Below are 21,975 nucleotides of genomic sequence, written 5' to 3' on the forward strand. Positions count from 1 at the left end.
ACATGGTAAACCATAGATCAAAGAACCGGGGCGATTTGTCACTTTGTGGGAGTTGATACTGATTGTCGTCTTTTTGGCCAAAATCAAGATTTCTCGATGACTGGACTACCACCAGCAGTACCACCATCGGCGCCACAAGCAGCGGCCCAGGAAGGCTTTCGTATTCGTGGCCGAAGCGCGCGCAGTCCGGATCGTCGACATGAGCACCAGCAATATGACCGCTATCATGACAGGAGCTCCGACCGCGATCGCGATCGCGAAAGATACTATAATAACGACGGTCGTGGTGACGGAGATCGAGGGCGAGGACGAGGGGCTCCTAGCCAGGGACATGGCTACGGCTATGATGGAACCAGATCACCGTCTCCGGCCCAAGGACGGTCGCCCCGTCGGCCACGGTCGTACTATGACAACAATAGGGACGATGGTGCTCGCTCACGGTCTCCACCGCCCATCCGTCGGTCGCGGGCATACTATGACCGAGACGATCCTCGTTCCACAAGATACCGAGACGATAGTCGAAGCCGCAGCAGAGGACGAGGGACTCTTCCTGGCGAAAGACCTACCAGTCGGGGCAAGCCGAGCAAGGAGATTATGATGGAGGGATTGGCTTCACACTTGACGGAGGACGATGTTCGATCTCCCCTACCCACCCGATCTGCCCTTTGAACAAAAAACAACCATCACACTTTTCCCCTCCTTGTTCTTCTTCTCCCCACTTACTTTTCGTGTCTGAGTGTGGCATGATGTGCTAAGATGTGGACTTTTTGCCGTGACAGATTAGCGTCGAGTTGAAACAGTATTATCATGTCAATGGCTTGGACGACGTTCGTGTCATTTGCGACCGACAAACCAGTAAGTCTTCGGGATGATATCACGCTTCCAGATAGCTCACATGATCCTTCAGAACAGTCACGGGGATTCGGGTTCCTCCGCTTCTCGAGCTTGCAGCAAGCAGAGTCTTTTATGGACAAGCACTACCCGTTTCTCTATCTCTACGGTGATTACGATGAATCTCCTGGAGTGTGTAAAGTCCGGCTCGCTTTCGGGCGCGAACGGAAGGAGGCGCCTCGACCTGATGAGGACGACTGGATCTGCTCGATGGTGAGTTGAGCATAACCCAGGATGTCGGTTCATATGTCTAATAAAATCCAAAGTGCGCCATCAACAACTTCTCCACACGAAGCATGTGTTTCCGATGTCAAGCACCGAGACCAGGTCAGATTGATTTTTTCCTCCTTTCTTTTGGTTGACCAAGTGCTCATGTCTGCGCAGAGCCCGGATTTGAAGTCCCTGCCAAAGCACCAAATGTTGGCGACAATGATGTTTCGCTCGATAATGCGCCATCGCAGTTTCTGCTTTTTCGAGGTCTGGAGCCTTCAGTGACAGAAGAGTTGCTGGCCAAGGGCGTGGCCAAGCTGAATAAACCTGGACCATCGGCTAATCAACGCGAGGAAACGGCCACTAAAAAGGGCGCCAAGGTTGCCTCGACTACCGGCAACGCGAACCTGGGAGCGAAGGAAGGTTCTCTCAGACGTGTTCTCTTGGTGCGGGATAGAAGAAGCAATGAAAGCTGGCGGTACGGCTTTGCTGAGTATGCTTCTATCGAGGATGCACAGGCGGCTTTGACACGGTACATTTCGATGGAGCGGTTCACCATTGCGTCGAAACAGGTCCTGGTCAGCTATATCCATGCAGGGGTCTTTGTGCCTGTCATGAACCCTGAGCCCGGCTCCGAGCGTTTTACATTCAGCCCACTGAACAATCCGGCCATGAAGCTAGCGTATTGGGATGAGGCGGCATATGTCACCGAGCTAGCTGTGTCAATGCCTGCACAAGCCACCACGGCAAACAAAAACTCGATAGCTGAGCCCAAAGTAGCGAAAGACACGGCTGAGAAACCGAAGAAACGCAAAGCCCTAGCAGACGCCGACACTGCTGCCGCCGGGGGTGTCAAAAAGGCTGCTCCGTCTCATCTTCAATTCTGGAGCAACAGACATGCCGAATTGCACGGAATCGGATCAAAAGCCGGGATTGGCGGCGTCGGAACCGGCGATGATAACGCAAGATCGAGCGATAATAACAGTGACAACATCTCAGCCCCACCGTCACAGTCGTATGCGGACCCTGCCAGACACTGCTGCTATCTCTGCATGCGCCAGTTCACCAACAATGCCGACGTCAACAAGCACGAGCGGCTGAGTGATCTACACCGGCAAAACCTCAAGGATGAAGCCAAGGTCAAGAAAGCAAAGGCGAAACTGGCCAAACATGGGGTCAAGCATGAACCTGCTGTCCTTACTGCCACACAGTACCGTGACCGGGCGCGGGAGCGGCGGAAGATTTATGGTGTGTTTAATAAAAAAGGTGAACATGTCGGTGGTGGCGGTGGCCATGCCAGAAAACAACTGCAAGTCTCGGCAGATGGTGGCAACGACCCTGGGACCGCCACAGCAACGACGACGGCTCAGACTGGTATGCCACAATCGAAGGGCGCGTCTTTGCTCAGTAAGATGGGTTATACGGCGGGCCAAGGCCTGGGAGCCACGGGCGAAGGCATGACCGCCCCAATCAGTCAGGACATTTATGTTGCAGGTGTAGGTCTGGGAGCGGAAGGCGGCAAATTAGGCGATGCTGTCGTCGAGGCCGAGAGGAACACAAAGGGCAAGTATGATGCTTTTGCTGAGAGGACCAGAGAAGGTGCCAGAGAGAGGTATGCGAGGTTGGAGTAGGGAATTGTGCAACTCGTACGACTTGTACTAGTGTTACTCAACCTGGACTATCAGGCACGATATATTCCATCTGCGGAGAGTCGAGAGTCAAGAATCGAGTCAACTCAGGCTTCCTAGAACAAGACATTCCCATCTTGCTATCACCGCCTCAATCTCGGGCGGCAGCACAGGAATTGAAATGTTGCTGTTGTTCTGGTCATGTTGATTGTTTCCCGCGACTGATGCTGCGTCTTCTGATGCTGGAGCTGGAGCTGGAGATTGAGTCTCTTGCGGCGTTTCGCCTTCTTGTCGTGCCTGTTCCTGACCTGCCAAACCCGTGCTTGCACCAGCCGCTTTGGACTCATTGGTCTCTCTAGCCGCCGGTGGTTCTTCCTCGCCTGCAGCAGGCAACGTGGTTTCTGCTGCGGCTTTTGTGTCGGTTCCTGTTTCTTCCAGCCGGGCAATCTTCGCATCATCCAACATCTTCAACAACTCGGAGATTTTCAGCTCCTCCTTTGCACGGTCGAGCAGACTGCGCACAAATTGGACGTCCAAACCGATGCTGCTGGTGCTGCTTCTATCTCTATCAGAGGGACTTTCGGTGAGCTCGATCTTGCTACCAACTCCAACCGCTCGATCATCATCCGAAGAAACACCTATCCCGATCCCCGTATTTTTGCTGTGACTGGAACTCCTACTGCCCGCAGTCGCAGTCGCAATCGTAGTTGTGGTTGTACTCGCACTCGTGCTCGTAGCACCACCACCACCAGCAGCTGATGCAGCAGCCACAGTCCCCTCTAGAACCCCCAAGACCTTGCCAACACGTAGTCCAATCTCCACGCCAAATGGGTACCCGGCATCAAACCCGGCCTGCATGACGCGGGCTTTGCCGACGGCCAAACCCTCGCGGTACCCGTCCGTCATGTGTTGGCGACGGAGGGACGGGATATCACTTAAGATCTCGCCTCTTTGAGGGCGTGGGCCATCGTCTCCAGGGGTGTCTCCATGGCCATTATGCGACAATGAGTTTGTCCTGTGGAGTTGTTGTTGTTGATGCTGCGCGTCATCGTGGTACTCGGATGAAATGTCCCAGATATCGTCGTCCGCGCCAGGTGATTGTTCGGGCGTGGTGACTGTCGTTGACGCCGCGGACGATGCTGCGGGACTTGATTTTGGTGATGATTGAGAGATAGAAATTGATGTTGCTATGGGTGCCGGTGCTGGCACCTCCGCTGGCCGAGACGGGCCCGCGTCTGACTTGTCCATGAGACAAAGAGTTCTGAGTATATATCGTCCACTGCGCTGTATGGTCTACAGAATGAATAATTTTGAAAGCCGAAGGGTTGTGTTGCTAGTTAGTGATAGATCATGTACCGTTTTCCGTCCGTTGAACTTGGATGATATATAATCGGTATAGGACGGCTTAACCAGTCGGCGCAATCTGCTGGAGGGATGATGGATGCTTCCCTACTACTGTAATAACACTGCTCTGTTGAGGACTGGATGAGTCGAATATTTTGCAATCCAAGAGCCGCAAACATGCGCGCAGTGAGCCTGGTCGAGTCGAATTCTGCGAATTCGCCTTTCAAAGACCGTCTCCGCCGACGTCGGCTTGTGGTTGATTTCTTTGCAGCCTCGCCTGTCGGAAGCCACGTGCGGTATTTCGTTTTTGGGCCGAATCCCAGTCTTTGTGTGACTGGCTGTCCACCTGCACCTGTTTGACGGCCACGATACGGTTAGAGCAAGAACCGCGTCAGCCTCCGAGGAATTTATAGTGGATGAAGTGAAGCATCCATGAAGTACTGCTTCGAGTAGTAGTAGGACATTACAAGGCCAGACCGCGCACGTGACAGAGATTTTCGATATCACGTGTCAGATCGAGTTATCCAAAAGTACTGGCCTTCTCCAGGTGTACACGATTCTCAAAGGAAAGGAGTCAGCCAGAGCAGTTGAATCTTTGAAGCATGTCTCGAACATAATAAGTCCATATATTCATCCTACATAGAGTTTCGGTTGCACTGTGTTGATCGAGAAGTTACTAAACGGACCAACCAACCAACCATCACGAACCTCAACTGGTGGCAACCTGCCGGTAGTCCCCTTGCACTCTCCATGCTCGCAGTGGCAGAGCCTGTAGCGCAAGAGCCTTCTTCTCTATATACGTCCAGAACAAGACGGCGCCGATGATCACAAAGATAACGTTGGTGATGTAATATCCGTCCCGCTGTATGACACAGGTGCCGCCTCCATTGAGGCAAGTGTGTTTGTCGGATTCCAATGCACAACTGAACGAATTTGTTATGGGAGTAATGTCCGGATGAGCTTTGGAGAAAGCAATGGGATCGGTTGGCGGTATACAAGTGGCCTTGGTGAAAAGGTCGACGAATTTGAGAATGAAAAACTTGGGGAAAGTCCCACCGAGATTTGATACACTATAACACAGAACGACTGTCAGTAACGCAACAAAAAATGGCAGAACAAGATTGGAACTTACGTGGCCAACAGCGTCATATACGTTCCTCCGATCGCTGGGTCGGCGATCCTGGCGTGGAACGCTGATGCTGCCACAAACATGACGGTGTTCATGAACGTCGAGTAGACATGTGAGGAGATCACCACAAGCATGTACCATAATGGCACCGGCTCATCTGCTCCCGTAGGATAGATCATGATGGTGAACTGGGCAAACATCGCAGCCAGTAGCCGAGCCACGTAGGCCCAACACCACAATTTCAAGGGTGTGTATTCTGTCGACCATTTCCCGGCGTAATACCCCAGACTCAGCTCGAAAGGAAAATCGATCAACACAACCAAAGCCATATTGGCCTGACCAAACCCTTTGTCGAGTAATTTCAAGTTGGTGACCGCGTCATTGGTGACAAATCCGAGTTTGGCAATCAGATGGATAACAATGATGGTTAGAATGTTGGGGAGCTTGAGCACGGCCAACATGCTGCGGTAGACCTCCATGATCCCCTCACGCTCGTTGGTCTTTTCCTCGCGTTTCAGGACGACCAGGCCGACCGTGACTAGAAGATAGATCCAGCCCCAGAATTTCATGTACCCTCCCAGCGTCAGCAAGCCATATTCCTTCGGGACAGCCCTAAACCAAGCATTGGCAAAGTCCGGCGCCTGGAGCGCCAGAAACACCGTATGAGACAGGAAAGACCCCGCCGTCAGTCCGACCGTTTGGGCAGTAGAGGCGTAGGAGATGTTTTGGATTGACAAAAGCGAAATCGCCCATCCGTCCACGGCAATATCCTGAGTAGCACAGAGGAAGACGAGGAGGAACCACCAGCCAGTAAACCCCCATACACCAGAGCCATCATTCTCTCCCGCAGCCTTCATCATACTATCAATCTCGCCCCCGAGGTAAATCATCGCCAGTCCAGATATGGTTTGAATTGGGGTGATCCAGCTTTTCCTTCGTCCGAACCGTCTACTCCAAACTGCATCGACAATCGGACTCCACAGCAGTTTCAAGGAATATGGGTAAATCGCAAGTGAGAAGATACCAATCTGTCCGTAGGAGAGGTAACTCTTCAACAAAAATGGCACCGACCCAGAAGCCAAGCCCATCGGTATGCCCTGAAGGAAGTAGAGGAGCACCAACAACAGAAAATTCCGCTTGTCTTTGATCGGCAGGTTCGAAAAACTGGTGTTCACCATCCCCGGCGTGTCGGGCGTGAGCGGTGGCTCATTGTCAAGGTTGAAGTCCTCCCTGCTCATGATTCTGGCTGCATTCGCTGCCGGATCGTCGCTCGACACGTGTTTCCGTCTCATTTCAATATGGGAATCCATCTTGCCGTTCGCCGCCCTCTCCGCATGGCCGTTCTGGTCGATTTCGATTCTCAGGTCCGGGCGCGAGGGCGATCGTTTGTCTTTGCTCTTTTTGGCTTTACTGCGTTTCATCGGCGATGAAAGCCCTTCTACGACAAGATGATCTTGTTCGGAATCGTCGTTCTCAGAGTCTTCCTCCTCTTCGTAACTGTCAACGGGGCTAGTGAACTGTGTGGGAGCGGTACGATTATGCTTCTGTCGCGTTTGTGGGATCGCGTTCAATTCGATGTCCTGTGAACGACGCGGGTCTTCTGCGTGGATTCGGCTCTGCCCTTGGTGATAAGGAAGTGCAGGATGGTCTACGGAGGAGGAACGAGTGTGGAATAGTGGGAATGTAAAAGGTTCGGCAATCGAGTCAGGCATCCATGCGGCAAAACGAGTGTAATAAGTGGATGGATGAAGAAAAGGACTCTGTGTCCTCAATGAAACTAAGAAAAAGTGGCCAGTAACGCGACGGTTTCAGTGGCAGTAGAATCGCCCTGCCAGTGAGATCATCGATCAGCAAGACCAAAAATGCTTCTCGCTGACCAAAGGCTCCATTCACATTGTCATCCTCCTCTTCCACGGATGTTCAAGGTAGAATGTGCATGATACGACGTCTTTAGATCTGTGATTGAATAATGTCCGCCCACGACCCCTGGGGAACCTGAACCATGAATCTGAAAGGTGGCCTCGGGCCCCTCCAAACACCCAATCTAATCTCGATTTCGTTCTAACCGTTGCGGGCGCCGCTAAAACAGTTAACCTCATGGCACGTGACCACTTACTGATATCCCGATAAGCGGCGCGTCTCTTATCGCGAGCGTGTCGCGCACTGGCATCTGACAATAACGTCCTCTACTACCACAGTAGCATTTCAGTATACAGTATCTATCAAAATACACATGCCTCTGCGCATCCATGTAGCACCCTACCAGCGCACCACTATACTTGACTATCCCTATTAAAATGGCCCTCTCAGCATCTCCTTCGCCCGGTGCATCTGTACCAGACGAGGACACGACCATGAATGACACAGACACACTCGACCAAGAGATCGAGCAAGTCAGAGCCGAAAGTACGCGCTGCTTGATCTTTTATTTATACCTACCTGGTCCATCCCCCTAGGCTCTGCCGTGCCTGTCCTGTTCTTATGAAGCCGACAGAGAATGTTGACGGCACAGATGTGATCACATGGCTATATACTAACATCCCCTCCTATCTCCAGTCCAAGCCCTCACCAAACGTCGCAAACTACTAGCCTCAACTCTGCTCTCGTCAACGAAAGTCCAGACCCAACTATCCAAATTTCAAGACAATTCAACCATCAACCACCCCGATGGCTCTGCAAAAATAACCCGTCTTCTCGAAACCGCTAAACACCGTTCCCAAACCAACGTTTACCGCCTCGCCTATGGTGTGACATCCTTTCCCTTCCATGACCCCAGCCCCGAAATGCAATCCAAGAACCCGCTGCTAGGCATTCGGTTCGACATATGCGCCGACCGGACGGGTCGTTTCGACAGCCCGTATTTTATATTTTGTGTGAAGACCGGCGGTGGTCATCGTCATCGCAATGTCGACCAGCATGAGCATGAGCACCACCATCACCAACATCAGCATCCCGAGCTCAAAATCCATCGACATACAATCCCCGCGCTCGTGCCCATAGAGGACTACGAGAAGGTCTATCTACCACTCTCATCGGACAAAGGGTCTGGTGGAACTAGTAATTCAGACGAGGACAATCACCGCGACGAAGTAGGTCGAGCGCGCCAGACTGGAACAGCAACTCAATCGCAAGACTTACACGGCCTTGTCACCCAGGTTCGACATGATTTGATTTCCTGGCGGTTACGGCAAGAAGCCGTCGCGCTGATACGCGAGGAACTCGAGTTACCACCCTTGACAACAAATGTCGGAGACGACAGCGACGACGACGACGACGATGACAATAGCACCTCGCACGAATCTTCCAACACGACTGGTAAATTCGGCGTCCAGGACATCTCCCCTATCGGCGTGGACGCCCGCCACATCCGCATCATATGGAGTGATGGGCGTGTAGGGCGCCTGCGCATCTCAGATCAAGGGATAGTCGAAAAAGCCGTCGTGGTCTGGACGGATCGGTTACGAGATCAAGAGCGGATCTTGATGGCTGGGAACCCATTACTAGGATCTCCTGCACTTCTCGAGTGTCTGGAGAGAGTTGCAGTGTGGCAGCAGTAGCTCGGGCTTAGGTTCAGGCACAGAGCCAACACAATCAACAATAAGATGAATTAATGGATGATAGATGAGTTGAACAGATAAGTCAATATTTATGTATATTGGACCATGTATTGCCTATTTATGTATGCCTGAGGACCATTTCAAAATCTGAATTCTGCAGTGCGTCAACAATACATATAATCCTTCCAGCACGCTTTCTAAAATTGGTCAGATACCGTTGCTTCACATCAAAAGGGGACTTGGACAACAATCGTATCGAGTAAAGCAGATCTTGTGTAGCTCCATTCCATAGCTCTTCCTCACCACGCAACCAGGTCTCATTCCACCTTTGTACAGCCTCTCGTTCCTTTCTCTTCAATCAATCTGATCAACGGGCTTATTTGGTATTGCTGGTGCCTACCGTGCTTCAGTTGCTGTCCTAGTAGCATCATCCGATGATGTTGGATACTGTTCATGGCAGGTGACCATCCTGATCATCCTCAGCTGCTGGCGCCTCATTCGTGGGAGCCAGCAAATAGTCATAGGTGACCTTCGCGTAGGTGTCAGGATGAGGCTCCGACATGTCCTCGTTCGGGATCACCATCCACAAATGGGAAGTGGTGTCCCTGCCGAACTGGGCCAAAGTCGCATTGGTGAGAACTGCGGCCCACCAACGGGCAGACAAATGGTAGTAACATATCAGCCCGCTCTTCAAGTTCCTAATCCCTGTCAGTGCATGGTCCAACTGCTGATAAGCTACAGTCCCTTGCTGAGCGGCATGCATACCTTTTTTGATATGTCTTTCCAAGATGCTTCTGCGCACAAGAAAGCCCTCGGTTGTCGTGGATTGAACAGCCGATAAGAGCAACGCCCAGACGTTCCGTAGTTCCCGTTCATAGGATTCCACTTGTTTATCTTCCAAGGGAGGGTCATTGTCAATCAACACATCTTCCAGTGCCGAGATCGCACCTTCACCCTTGGGTACGAGTTGATACATACCTGACAGGGGGTTGGCGACTATATCCAGATTTATGATGGGCGTTGCTAATCTCTTAGCCCGGATCTCCGCCAGGAGAGCCTTCAGACTGTCCGCGTTGATCGTAGGGCCTGGAGGGTGTTCAGAGAGGGACTGACGCACGAAGACATTGTCGCTCAGTCGTAGTTCTTCGAGAATAACTTCAACGAGTCGACCAGGTTCCTCTGGGTTAAACTCCGGAACACCCCTGCGTAGTCTCATGTGGTTAAGAATTAGGGCGAGTCCGAAGAAGCTAGCATGCACTGAGAAATCCTCCATCACCTTACGCGAAGAGGCACAGCTGCTGTGAAAAAGCTCATCGCGGACGGATTTAATGAATTGATGCATCAGCTTTCCTTCAGCGTCGAGCTCACCTTGTTCATTGATCACGTGCGCGGGGAAGAGATCTGCTTCCGTCAGTACGCGTTTTCGTTCGATGGCATTCAATGCCATGTACTCTCTAATCATAGTGAGGCCAAGTGGATATTCGACCTTGACTGGATCTCGTGCGCCGTATGGACAAACAGTGACGCCGTTGTATGCACTGAAGATATAGTCGAGCACGTTGGACCGCGAAAACATGGCCACTGGTTGTTCTTGCGACTGCCAAGCCTTGTTTTCCACCGGCGGGAGGCTTCGATCCGTGCTTGTATTGTCTGTTTCCCCTTGTGTAACAGGCCCCGGGGAATATTCAGGCGGAGGAGTGTCGAACATTTGACGGTCTTCACTACCAGCGGGAGCGGTGGTGGACAATTCAAGTTCATGCAATAACTGACCCTCATGCTGTGGACGAGCATCATCGGGTCGAGGAAGCTCGCGGAGCGTAAGTTCGGTTTCCCAATCATCGAACGCCTTGGCAATAGTATCCTCAGAGATGTCAAAGCCCCACCGGTCTTCGACCAGGAGGCGGATGGTGGTGGCGTCGTACAGTCTCGCGTAATTGAGGATCTCGTAGTATAACCCCGCTGGAAGGACATGTCCTTTCGCATAATCAGCATGGCCGATTGCCGGCTCGGATGTGGGTATCAGGATCTCTCCGTTTGGAAGAGGTTCCTCGGTGATGTCAAACTTCTGGTGGAAAATGGCCTTAACTGTGGCCTTTGGAATCTCGCGATTGAATTCCTCATGGAAGTGACAGGGTATGCAATCCACTGTATGGCCTTGCTTGATTAGATACATGATCCGGGAGGCCATGCATACGCTTAAGACATCGCCGGTCACAGTACGGATTCGGGGCCACCGTTGATCATGCATTACCTCGACTTCAAATAAGGCGGCATCATCGAAGTACATCTTCTCTTTAACCATGTTGGTGGTTTGGTCGAGGAGTGATTTGTAAGGGGGATGAAGACGTTGACGGGCAAAGGGTTTCTGGAGAGATTGGATCCAAACTGCCGCAAGCCATGCGTGGAAAGCATCTAATAAGTAGGCATTCCAGCATTCGACTGGGACAATGATCAAAGACCATGAGATAAAGGTCACTTGTTCGAAAGTCCTGGACAATGGTTAACCGCTTTCTTGAAAGTCCAAAGGACTAGACAAAGATGCCTTTGCCCAGCTTGCTTCTCGAGCGTGAACATACCTCTAAATGTTAGTCGCCATGAAGTGCAACCCTTGTAGAGTACTGCATAGCCAGGGAAATGCCGAGTCGGAAATGACATTCATGGGGAGTGCCATGTCTATATATATATCAAATGGGAGAGGTTACAAGGCTTGGGGCTCGGAAGCACGTGTTTACCAGTAGGCTCATGACCTTTTGTGCAAAGCAGTGAGGCGCTTTGCCTTCTTGATCTCGGCCTCTACTTCCTGATGTCGCCGGAGAACCTGCTTCATTTCATGGTCAATCGCAGAGATTGTTTTTCGTCGGTCGTCAGGACTCATGTCTCTCTTCGTCATTTGTTCCTTTCTGTGAGCAATGGCAAGCGCATCGTTAAGCAGTTCCTTCTCCCGTTGTGTTGCTGCCTCGAGGGCACCGTCCGCTGCTTGGGAATCGCGGTAGCTCTGATTTCTTAGATTGCGAGATGAGCTGATCAGTTTGGATTTCTTGAAGGGCATGCTCAGTCTGTTAGATATCGTCGCCCGTCGAAAGATAAGCTGTTGGTTTTCTGCCACACTATCAACAACATCCATAACGACTTGGACAGTTTTCCGCCCAGTATGTAAAATGACCGATTGTACAACGTCCTCTTTGCCCTTCCCGTCTTCTAGGAGGTCGACAATTTTCCAGTAAGCGGGTAATGGTACCTCGTGGCCGCAGACGTTAATCGTAGGGATGTCGTCCCAATTTCGTGAAGGGGCAGCCACCACCCAAAAGGAATCGCGATCGGAAGACATGTGGAACGAGTTCGGTCTGGAAGCGTAGCATGTGACGATAGATTTTGGAAACAGGGAGGAAAGGGTTGTGGAGCCATGGGGGGCTGTTGAAGCCCAAACCAGTGTTCATTATGGGGATTCTTTTGTTACTACTATTTCCTCTCGCTGGCGGCTTCGCGGCACCCCAGACAAAGGACAATGTTGCAGACAGGCAAGAAAACGACAAAGCAAAGGAGGAGGTGGTGTTGATCGTATATGACTGCTTTCATAGCAGGGACTTCGAAGCGTAACCCAGAGCCATGTAGCTAAACGTTATGGTGAGGCCATGCTCTTTGTTGCACCGAGAGCTCTAACAAAGAAAACCTGGCCATGCACTTTGGCAAGAAGCAGCACGGAGGACATCACTGCAATTGACGCTGAGAACGCAGAGTTTACTCACGCTAGCGACAGTCTTCTAGGAGCTAATGCCAGAAAGTATTATGGGCATCGGTTCTCGGAGGATTGTCAGAGACAGACTGAAACATGCCTGGCAAACGAGAAAGTTGAAGAGCGGGCATTGGGTACATGAGCCGGATCAGGAATGGCGCAACACGTTGACACGTCAAAACGCGGATCCACGTGATATCAAGCTGACCACACGCTAGACGCGTCATGCGTACTGTACTAGCTAGTATTATAGTTGTAGTAGTACCTAGGTAGGTAGTTGTATATCAGCGCGTATTGCTGCAGAACAATGAACAGAAGGGAACAGCTGAAGCTACCACGTATGTGACTCGTTCTGCTATCTCGATGGTACCAACAATGGATGGGGGAACTGTGCTGCGTCTTTGCAGTCTTCTGGCCCTCGCATGATATCTCCGAGGGAGAACCCCCCATGCCAGTTCGGCAGCTCATTAAAACCCTGGCCAGAAGCAATGCAACCATACATCCAGACGCAAAAACAGGCTCAATAGCCTTGGGGTATCTGTCGCTGTGAAAGCGTAATCATTGCGCCTGATCCTTCGTGCATAAAAATTCAATCCTCATTTGTCCATGAGCCGCAGACAATGAAGATGGGATAGTTGTAACTCCCAGCTCGATGGGCCGGAACATTCTCACAACGCAATACCAGCAGTGTGAGTGTCGTCAATGGCGACAATCGCTGGCAAAGCGGCGTATTTAAGTCCGGTAGCTTTCTCCATCTTGGTCCGCGCAATCAAGGCTTGAGTCCTCCATCTGGTTTCAAGTCTGGCGCGTTTTGAATTCAAAGCGAGCTTCAAATTCGCTTCTTGGCCCGCAAAATCCCGATCAATACCTGCAAGCTCGTCCTCCTGTTTCTTTTCTAAATCTTCGAGTTCCCGCTCCTTCTTAGCCATTAGCCTTTCGACCGCCTTCTTCTGCTTGCCTCGCAACACGTTAATCTTTGCAGAGTGCAGTGTGTCCATGGCATCCCGCTCACGGTACTGTTGAGCAAGGTTGTGGTAGTCTCGTTCTGTGACTTTGCGTTCCGGCAGTGCTGAATCGGTTGACGGACGTGCAGAAGCCGGGTTTGAGGGAGTCGGAGGCGGTGTCGGGGTCTGACAATACGCTTCCATATGGCGGAGACGCACCATCACTGTGCGCTTTTCAACCTCGTGCTCCTTCTCCATTTTCATCTCCTCCTCTAGTTGGCGCGCCTCTAGATCCTCCACAGCTTTGTCCCTCTGGAGTTCGTCAGTCTAGAAATCTCAAATTCAGCTAGCATAACTCACTTTCGCGCATTGCTCAGCCAAGGCCCGTTCGTGTTCACGCCGTTTTTCCTCCCTCGCCTTTTCCCATTGTGAACTAAGCTGCGCCAACATAGAAGCTTGAAACTCCAGGAACCGGGCCTTCTCGTCCAATTGTGCCATTCGAAGTTGAAGCATTTCGCCGCACTCAACACTCCGCTTTAGGGCAACTGCATCAACCGAGGTTGAGTGTTCATATCCATACTGGGCTGTAGTGGGCATGGGCTGAGACCATGAGCTCTTGCTAGACTTGAAAGACAAGGGACTCTTGACTTCCACGGACAAGTCCTCCGTTATGCTAGAGTCACCATCGCTGTTGATGCTGGACAAGGCGGGAGAAGCTATGGCAACAGATCTCTTCCTTCGAAAGCCTGTCACTTTCCGAATACCTCGTCTAAGGGGGGATTTTCTTTTCCGTTCGACCTCACCAGGAAATGAAGGCGACTCTGAGACTGCGGTTGACGCGCCCTCGGTAACCTCGGGGGCTTTCGTTGCAGGACGGTGCTCACTGGACGCACAAGACGTGGCTGTGGTAGATTGAGACTGGACAGAACTATGATTCATCGAGTCCGAGGCAATGGTGGCTGTGGAAATGGAATACGTGAGACCTTCGATGTCAGGAGTGATTGGAAAAGGCAACAGGCCGAGACTCTGTGCCTCCAACGCCACGCGATCGTCTAAGTCATCTTCGCAAGCCGGCGACTCCAATCCCAGCACAGTTGCACTGTAAGAAACCTCGTCGATCAGGCTTCTCGACAATGGCCACGATTGCCTATTGGAATCAATGGAATTCCAGGACAGCTTGCCCGTGGGTATTGGTGTGTTTTCCAGCAACGGCCAAGAACGCTCGACAGTTGCCATAGTGAACACAGACAGTGAAGGCGAGTCTTGTAGTTCTAGTTCCTCATTGCTTATTGGGCGACGGCGACGTGGAAGAAGATGTCTGGGCAGGAGACTGTCTTCCGGCAGCGACCTGTATACAGGCAAGGTGTAACAAAGTCGAGGTCGAAGGGTGGGGTCCTTTTGCGCCGTGTTTGAAATTGAGACCGAAAGGCGCACGAAGGAAGGTGAGTGGGGTTCGAAGATGTTGATCTGGTCTGGATGCCTTCAGTCAGAGTGTCCGTGCCACGTCAATCTGCGGGACTCAGTAGTGGGCGTCGGCTGCGTGAGAGGCGTGTGAAGCGAATGTTGCAAGAACCGTCCCCGGGATGGCTGTGGGTGCAGGATAGAGACACGATAAACTGCGAATAGTAGGTAGTGGAGTGTGCTCTCTCAATGCGCTTGGTCTTTGCGGGCATGCAACAGGGAGTTGACCCCAAAAAAGTGTTTCCGGGGAAGGAGTGAGATCGACGGGTTTGTGTGTCTCGCGTCCTCGCTTTCTGCTGATCGAGTAGACTGTTGATGAGGTCGAGCGATTGAAGAGCAAGCTCTGTGGGCGCAGCCAGCAAAGGCAATATACGGTGAGGTAGGACGGGGATTGGCAGGAGGACCGTTCGGCATATCAAAGAATCATTTGGGGGTCAAGGGCGAACCAGCCGTGCTAACGCATCAATATCTACCTTGGTTAATAATACTGCAGTGAGGAGTCAAGTTCAGGTTGGAATCAGCTCCTCTAAAGCCGCGACACAGAAGCTTTTTAGGCGGCGCCCGCATCGACGCACCCACCAGACAGGGATCCCTACTTAGGACCAGGGCCCCAGCGGATTGAGCGGGTAGCCCAGTGGTTGAAGCATATCTACAGACGCACCACCATAACGGGCGCTTTTCTCTCAAATCTATCTCAAACGGTCCAGGCGAGTGTTCTGGTCGTGCTCTTTTGGATTCGCCTGTGCAGGGTACCGAGTCTAGAGCCCATCATTTCGACGCCACTGACTCGTGCATGTCCTACTTTCATCCCGTCTGTTGTCCTGGCATGCAATGAAGCCGGAGTTGGTTGTATCAGGGACTGGCCTTATTTCCCGGATGTCCGATCTACGTAGCTCTTACATTCCAAACTCTTGATCTCTTTTTGCTAAGCTCTTCACCGTTGGTGGTCGGGGTTGAACGTGTCTGCGTTCATGGGTAGGTAGGTATGGAGGCGCAGGCCGGGTCGTTGGGTGCGGAAAACAGAGAGGCGAGATCTGTCCTCGCTTCTAGCACTACTACTAGTACTAGGACCCCGGAGGCGCTCGAGCGATCGCAGGCGATGGACGGAGCGAAGCGAGGGCACCGAACTGGCTCCCTGGATCGCGGGGTTCTGGTTAGCCGGCTGGCGGTGTGGATGCTCGGTCAGGGCGTCGTCGGAGGGTCTTGAGAATCCCAAGAGCTAGTGGGTGGGAAGAACTAAGGAAGATGACAGCTGGTTAGCTCCAGGTTTGAAGTACGGTAGATCGTGAACAGCAGCTGCTAGGGGCTCCGTGGGTTCGGGTGAATCATTCCTTATTAGGCCTGTTCTCGCTCTCCTGCACAACCTTGGTGGTCCGAGTCTTCAGCTTCAAGAACTCCCGCAGGACCATGCCCGTCCGCATTTCCAGGCTGACCGTAGTTCTACCACCACAGTAGTACCCGGAGCGCCAAATGCAGCTGAGCCTAGGCTTCGGCGGGACAGCTGTCGGTGGCAGGCTGAAAAGTGACCTGCCCAGCCCAAAAAGACCCTCAGATTGGTGGCCAATTTTTTACCGAAGGACATCTGATGCGATGTGGTGCTTTAGTGTCGGGACTCACAAAAGCGTACGCCTGCATTCTCTATTACAACTGCCATTGCGTACCATGTAGTACTACATAGTAGTAGTGGTGGGTTGGACATGCACAGAATCCATTCCAAGATGCATGACTTTGCCATAATGGTAGAATGTTGTCCGCCCTTGCAACCTGCATGCCCATGTACATCCTGCCGGTCGACGCAACCATCCACAATGGCCCTCATAGGTACTGGTAATCCCGTAGCGCTCTACCACACTCGGATTTTAGTTCGCTGTCCGCAATGCTGGAAGCGATTCCATGCAGTTGTAGGAGGATCGTAAGCCGAACATCTTTCACCACCATAGTACCGATGCTGCCAACGGTATATGTTACTAGGATACCACGATATCAAAAAACCGAGTCCTCGACCACAATGCTAGGTTATTTAAATCCGGACTGGGCAGCATCTGACCACAGCCACGCAGCCACACCGACCAAAGGTGACAGACAGCCCGTTTGCCTCTCAGTGCTCGATTGTCGACGACAATTCCGTTTTGGGAACGCCACTTCTCGCTCATATCGATCGTTTTTGGCCTGGTCCTAGGATTGCTGCTCAATCCTCTTGGTATGCATTTCCGCTAGCTCTGGTATGATCAGACTCTCTATCTCCATGCCTTCTGTCACCGTGCCACCTTCCAAATCGGCAGGCTCGGGACCATGTTTGCGTTCTGCTTTGCCCACCAGCTCCTCCACCCCTGAGATGCTTTTTGACCGTCGTGATTTGGGTACTCGGATCCACCTTTCTTCACCATCCGGCGTGATGAAGACGACCTCCCATTTACGTGTCGTCAGTAGATTGCCGATAACCAGGTCATGGCCGTATCTCTTCAACGCCTGTTCCGACTTGGAAACAAGTAGACTGGGATTGGTCTCGAGCTTGAAGCTCACGATCATGCTGCCTTTAGGAGCCCAGGACTGCACTAAGGTGCTGAGGAATTTCGGTACGGGGTCGAGATTGATGACCAGCTGGCGACTGCTTCCTGAACCTTGGCCTCCGGCATTATCGTCGCGGGATTGGATCTTGTGTTCTTCCATCCGCTCCCGTGGGATGAAAAAGTCAGATACAGCAGCCGCCAGGTAGAACATCGCGCGGTTGCCCAGCGGTTGCATGAGAAAAGCAAGCATGCGCAACTCAAAAAGATAGTCTGTAACCGTCGTAAAAGGAAGCAGTAACAGGAGCCGGTTATCTTTTGCATGATGATACTGCTGCAAAACCCGTCGCATCTTGTCCTGGTATTCCTTACGAACAACAACACGCCCGTCATCCGACTCGTCCATGAAGTCAAGGAAGCAATTGGTGCTGTGGCTGTAGTGTCGAGAGTAGGGCAGAAGACTGTACTGTCGATGTAAGAAAATGACAGCATATTCTTGCTGGAGGAAGTATTCGGCTGATGTAGCACCACGCGTGCCTGCCGAGAAGTTGTCTATAAAACGCACTGTCTGATTCTCGAGAGGTACGGTGGTTCCCCCGGACGTCACAAGCACGAGTCTTCGATCCCGCGAGTTCTCCAGGTGATACTGAATGAACTCTCGAGCCAATGCTTCGTGCTTTGGTAGTGCCTTGGGAGGCGGGTTTTCATGAAAGTAAGCATCTGCATCGACTGTCGACGTGCCATTAGGTTGAGAAGGTGGCATCTTGATTGATATAAGAAGCGTGTTGCGACGCGAGACGGGTGCAGCCTGAGCGACGACTTCGAAAATGAAGAACGATGATCAATTAACTCTTGTGCCACCTAACAAAGTGAACTATTGCAGCTAATTGCAGTAACGATCGATGAGGGCCGGCTCAGCTCGTCTCGTCTTGCCAGTTAATGAAGGAAAGGATTATTCACTCGCAGAGAGACGGGGTGCGGCATGGGAGAGAAGCTCTTTTGTATCTTTCGAGGATGAGATATGCTGCGCACGCTCCATCATACAGTATGTGCAAGATCGGCTGTAATTCCCACGTCTCTCAACGGGGGTAGCTCTGTACAAAGCTGCGGTCTGGCACTTTGTCTCGCCAGAGCTGCCGACTTGTTGATGATGCCAAAGCACGAACAGGCGTTTGTCTCGAAAAGTAATGGATGTAGTGCTCAGTATTATTTATTGCTACGCTGGCTGGCAGCGGTCTCATGAGGGCGGCGCTTCGGTCACCACTGGCAGCCGAGGTATTGACCTTCTGCCTCAAAACGTGACCGAAAGCCGCTTACATCATGCAGCCGGAAACCTCACAGCGGCGTGCAATATTCCGGTGAACCCTCGACACCTCAACACTCGACCCCCCATCTGCCCCAGCCGCTTATGCTTAGGTCAGCAACCACCGCCAAAGTGTGTTTGCACGTGACCACGGTACTAGGCATATCCGCAAGGCTGACTTTGCTCGTATTCGGATTTCACCTTGCCAGTGAACCATCCCACCAGTCGTTCCGCTTAACGTATAATGCTTCCTACCGATGGCAGGCACCACATTTTGTGCCTTATGTCACAGCACAGCTCCACAAGGCAATTCGCAAGGCCACCTTTGAGGGTAGCAGAAATTCGTCCAAATTCCGCTTGTGGCAGACTTTTGAAACCTCACTCTCCCTCGAACGCTTTGCGGTAGCCCCTTTCAACAGAGGCTGGCTATGTCATGCGCTGGCCAATCAGTTTTTCGGTGAGTCAATTGCAGTGTCTGCATATTTGCGCAAGTCAATTGTCTTCCTAATTCCGCGGCCGCAATACGAATACGTCGGGCTGGTTGCTCTCCATGCTCGCGAAACTCCGGCGAGATTAGCTCTTCCTGAATTCAGCCTTAACACCAATGCGCCCGATATTGTTGCTGGTCCATGAAGCCTCTGCCTACAAATAGTCCAGCGCTCCTGGCCCTGCGATTGAGAATCTTGGGACAAGGTGCTCTCTGTCAGCACGAACGCATCGTTTTGCAGTGTCGAACCATATATAGAGCTCCAGCACGTCGTCACTTTACTATGGTGAAATTCGCTCATGGATCATTCTGGGTCTACGCACCTACCAAACACGTCTCGATCGTGTTTGCGATTCTCTTCGGGATTTCCCTCGTCCTTCACATTTGGCAAACAACCTGAAATACAAGTCCTGGCGAATTGGTTTCCTCCTTCCCTGGGCTGCCTTGCTGTTCGTTGCCGGATTTGCACTCCGCGAATATGGCGCGTACAACTACGATAATCTATCGATATACATTTCCAGCCAGGTTCTCCTGTTTCTCGCACCTCCGGTATACAACGGAGCAAACTATTTTATTTTTGGACGGCTTCTCTACTATGTCCCTTATCTTTCCCCGCTCCATCCAGGTCGGGTGTGGACCACCTTCGTCGCCCTGGACATGGTCGATGGAATCATAGCAGGCAATGGTGCTTCGTACGCTGCCAATCGCAAGAACACCGAATCGAAAATCCGCTTTGGGGTCGTTCTGGTCAAAGCTTCCCTCTTCCTCCTGGGCATGTTTCTCGCCTTCATATCCCTGGTCATCATATTCCACCGACGATGCAGGGCAGCCCATGTCTTCAACTACAAAATCAAAGTTATCATTTACGAACTATACTTCTCTTGTTTCCTGATCCTCATCCGCAACGTCTTTCGCACCGCGTCATTCTTCTACTCTCCCATATCGCCAGTCAACGGGGACGAGGTATACTTTTGGGTCCTTGAAATTTTGCCAATGCTGGTGAACACTTACCTCCTGAACCTGTTCCCACCAGCAAAGTATCTGCCTTGGGACAATAAGATATACCTTGCTCAGGATGGGAAGACTGAACTGAAAGGTCCCGGTATGGTCGACAACAGACCATTTCTGCTCAGTTTCTTCGACCCTTTCGATCTGGTTGGGCTATTGCGAGGAGAGGACCACAAGAACAGGTTTTGGGAACATGATGGCATTGGCGGCCCAGCACCACCCAATGAGGTAAACCAGGTGGACAATACCGAAGCTGAAGCGGCTAATATGGCAGGAAAGACTGGTGTGTAGTCGACGATCGTTGTAACCAGTGTACCATTGTACTTATGGGGTTGCCGACATTGATTGTGTGGACGGCGAATCGATGCGTGAGTTGCAGGCTGGATCAATAGCAGAAACTAATAGAGCCCCTTTTGACTTAGCTGATGCAGAATCTAAATTAGTTTCAGGTTTTATGACAGAACATTCTGCAGCAATATTTGTATACTTCTTTTTAGCTGAATATGCAGGATAGCTGAGATAGGCATTGGAGTGCACTGTTCCATATCAGACGGGTTCTGTTAGGCCTGCGGCGACTGTTCCACTTGCTCAAGTCCACTTGTCTAACGTTTACTAGTATCTGCTTCAAGTTGTGATGAACCAGTTCGCATCTGCCAGTGGGCAGTGCACTACTAGTACGTTGTATAATGTTATACAAGATAACCAATGAGCGTCTTCTCCCGGATATTCTTCCGAAATCTCCGGTTGACGTCATCGTTCCGGCTCTGGGGATCATAACATCTTCCAAGTTCAACTTCCTTTCTTCCTTTTGTCTGAGAGATGCACACGGGCAATTGACTGATCTATTCACCACCCGTGACCATCACATAACAATTTCAACAAACGCGAAACAACTTCATTCAAAGCGGTATCGGAAACTCAACTTGATCTATCCGGCATCAGAATGGCAGACCGAACCCAAGCAAAGACACAGGGTGTCGTCAACGATGTCAAGTCGGCCCTCAAAGGAGTCAAAGGCACAGGTGATGCTATCAGGGGGACTGTTAATGAATCCATCGACACCGCGTTCAATGAAAGGGAAGGAGAAACAGCCAACCGTGCAGTCAAGGAAAAGGGTATAGCAGACATGAAGGCCGCGGACCAACATTTCGGCACGTCTGGGACTGCGGGTGCGAACACCGCTGCGTCTCAACCTTTAGGCGATGGGAGAGGTGCAACCACAGGAGGACTTTCAGGAACAAGGGGTGCCGGTGGAGGCACTACAACTGGGGCCGGTGCCCATTCTGGGAGCGTTGGAAATATGGGCAGCAGTGTTCCCCAAACTGGGCTTGGTGGCGAGCCTGCTCAACCAAGAGAGCAATATTGACGGACAAAGGACAACGACAGCATGGCCAGGCGCCAGCCAGTCTCACATTTCTCACCCCGTTGTTGAGACCCCGACGATCGTTAGTGCCGCTTAACTTCTGCTTTGCACCATAGCAAGAATTGCAACGCAATCCTTGGCTTCTGCGTTGTTTTCAATCCACGCCTTGTCTGCATCCTTTCAAGACGTGCGCTTGTTCGTTTCATTCTTTCATCTACATGAGCTTCCTCAACATTGTCAAGCTTTCCTCCCTCAACGAAGAGTTTGCCTTGATCATATCTGCTTGTTACCTTATTCAGGAGATCTTCTGGAGTTCTCAACGAACCAAGTTGGGTAAGAGTGCCCTCGTTTGTGGCAACGACCATGTCCCGCCCTTCTGGCAATGAAGTGGATAGCGCAGTGCAGTTGCT

General features: G+C 51.6%; 10 protein-coding genes across 10 annotated transcripts; 4 read left to right on the plus strand and 6 right to left on the minus strand.

Moving 5' to 3' along the window:
- Window positions 1–96: 96 nt before the first annotated feature.
- HMPREF1120_02817 (uncharacterized protein) lies at window positions 97–2,732 on the plus strand (the record flags this gene model as incomplete). The annotated part of the gene is made up of 5 exons (XM_009156863.1): window positions 97–633; window positions 780–855; window positions 908–1,104; window positions 1,158–1,218; window positions 1,276–2,732. The coding sequence occupies 5 exons, from the start codon at window positions 97–99 to the stop codon at window positions 2,730–2,732; spliced, it is 2,328 nt and encodes a 775-aa protein (XP_009155111.1).
- On the minus strand, window positions 659–4,500 carry HMPREF1120_02818 (uncharacterized protein). Its single transcript, XM_009156864.1, has one exon. It carries the CDS (start codon window positions 3,975–3,977, stop codon window positions 2,832–2,834), a length of 1,146 nt encoding a protein of 381 aa, XP_009155112.1. The 5' UTR covers window positions 3,978–4,500; the 3' UTR covers window positions 659–2,831.
- A 156-nt stretch (window positions 4,501–4,656) lies between these two features.
- HMPREF1120_02819 (PYC2; Acetyl-CoA transporter) lies at window positions 4,657–7,228 on the minus strand. Its single transcript, XM_009156865.1, has 2 exons — window positions 5,206–7,228; window positions 4,657–5,143 (listed from the first exon to the last, which is right to left on the minus strand). The coding sequence occupies exons 1-2, from the start codon at window positions 6,912–6,914 to the stop codon at window positions 4,783–4,785; spliced, it is 2,070 nt and encodes a 689-aa protein (XP_009155113.1). The 5' UTR covers window positions 6,915–7,228; the 3' UTR covers window positions 4,657–4,782.
- A 271-nt stretch (window positions 7,229–7,499) lies between these two features.
- HMPREF1120_02820 (uncharacterized protein) lies at window positions 7,500–8,759 on the plus strand (the record flags this gene model as incomplete). The annotated part of the gene is made up of 2 exons (XM_009156866.1): window positions 7,500–7,608; window positions 7,759–8,759. 2 exons carry the CDS (start codon window positions 7,500–7,502, stop codon window positions 8,757–8,759), a joined length of 1,110 nt encoding a protein of 369 aa, XP_009155114.1.
- Window positions 8,760–9,449: 690 nt separating this feature from the next.
- On the minus strand, window positions 9,450–11,061 carry HMPREF1120_02821 (uncharacterized protein; the record flags this gene model as incomplete). The annotated part of the gene is made up of 3 exons (XM_009156867.1): window positions 9,450–9,457; window positions 9,525–9,653; window positions 9,738–11,061. 3 exons carry the CDS (start codon window positions 11,059–11,061, stop codon window positions 9,450–9,452), a joined length of 1,461 nt encoding a protein of 486 aa, XP_009155115.1.
- A 438-nt stretch (window positions 11,062–11,499) lies between these two features.
- HMPREF1120_02822 (uncharacterized protein) lies at window positions 11,500–12,087 on the minus strand (the record flags this gene model as incomplete). The annotated part of the gene is made up of 1 exon (XM_009156868.1): window positions 11,500–12,087. One exon carries the CDS (start codon window positions 12,085–12,087, stop codon window positions 11,500–11,502), a length of 588 nt encoding a protein of 195 aa, XP_009155116.1.
- Window positions 12,088–13,160: 1,073 nt separating this feature from the next.
- HMPREF1120_02823 (uncharacterized protein) lies at window positions 13,161–14,672 on the minus strand (the record flags this gene model as incomplete). Its single annotated transcript, XM_009156869.1, has 2 exons — window positions 13,161–13,748; window positions 13,797–14,672. The coding sequence occupies 2 exons, from the start codon at window positions 14,670–14,672 to the stop codon at window positions 13,161–13,163; spliced, it is 1,464 nt and encodes a 487-aa protein (XP_009155117.1).
- Window positions 14,673–17,072: 2,400 nt separating this feature from the next.
- HMPREF1120_02824 (phosphopantothenate-cysteine ligase) lies at window positions 17,073–18,167 on the minus strand (the record flags this gene model as incomplete). The annotated part of the gene is made up of 1 exon (XM_009156870.1): window positions 17,073–18,167. The coding sequence occupies one exon, from the start codon at window positions 18,165–18,167 to the stop codon at window positions 17,073–17,075; it is 1,095 nt and encodes a 364-aa protein (XP_009155118.1).
- Window positions 18,168–19,851: 1,684 nt separating this feature from the next.
- HMPREF1120_02825 (uncharacterized protein) lies at window positions 19,852–20,493 on the plus strand (the record flags this gene model as incomplete). Its single annotated transcript, XM_009156871.1, has 1 exon — window positions 19,852–20,493. The coding sequence occupies one exon, from the start codon at window positions 19,852–19,854 to the stop codon at window positions 20,491–20,493; it is 642 nt and encodes a 213-aa protein (XP_009155119.1).
- Window positions 20,494–21,145: 652 nt separating this feature from the next.
- On the plus strand, window positions 21,146–21,568 carry HMPREF1120_02826 (uncharacterized protein; the record flags this gene model as incomplete). The annotated part of the gene is made up of 1 exon (XM_009156872.1): window positions 21,146–21,568. One exon carries the CDS (start codon window positions 21,146–21,148, stop codon window positions 21,566–21,568), a length of 423 nt encoding a protein of 140 aa, XP_009155120.1.
- Between the last annotated feature and the right edge of the window lie 407 nt (window positions 21,569–21,975).

The sequence above is a fragment of the Exophiala dermatitidis genome (assembly GCF_000230625.1).
Source record: "Exophiala dermatitidis NIH/UT8656 unplaced genomic scaffold supercont1.2, whole genome shotgun sequence".
NCBI classification, from domain to species: domain Eukaryota; kingdom Fungi; phylum Ascomycota; class Eurotiomycetes; order Chaetothyriales; family Herpotrichiellaceae; genus Exophiala; species Exophiala dermatitidis.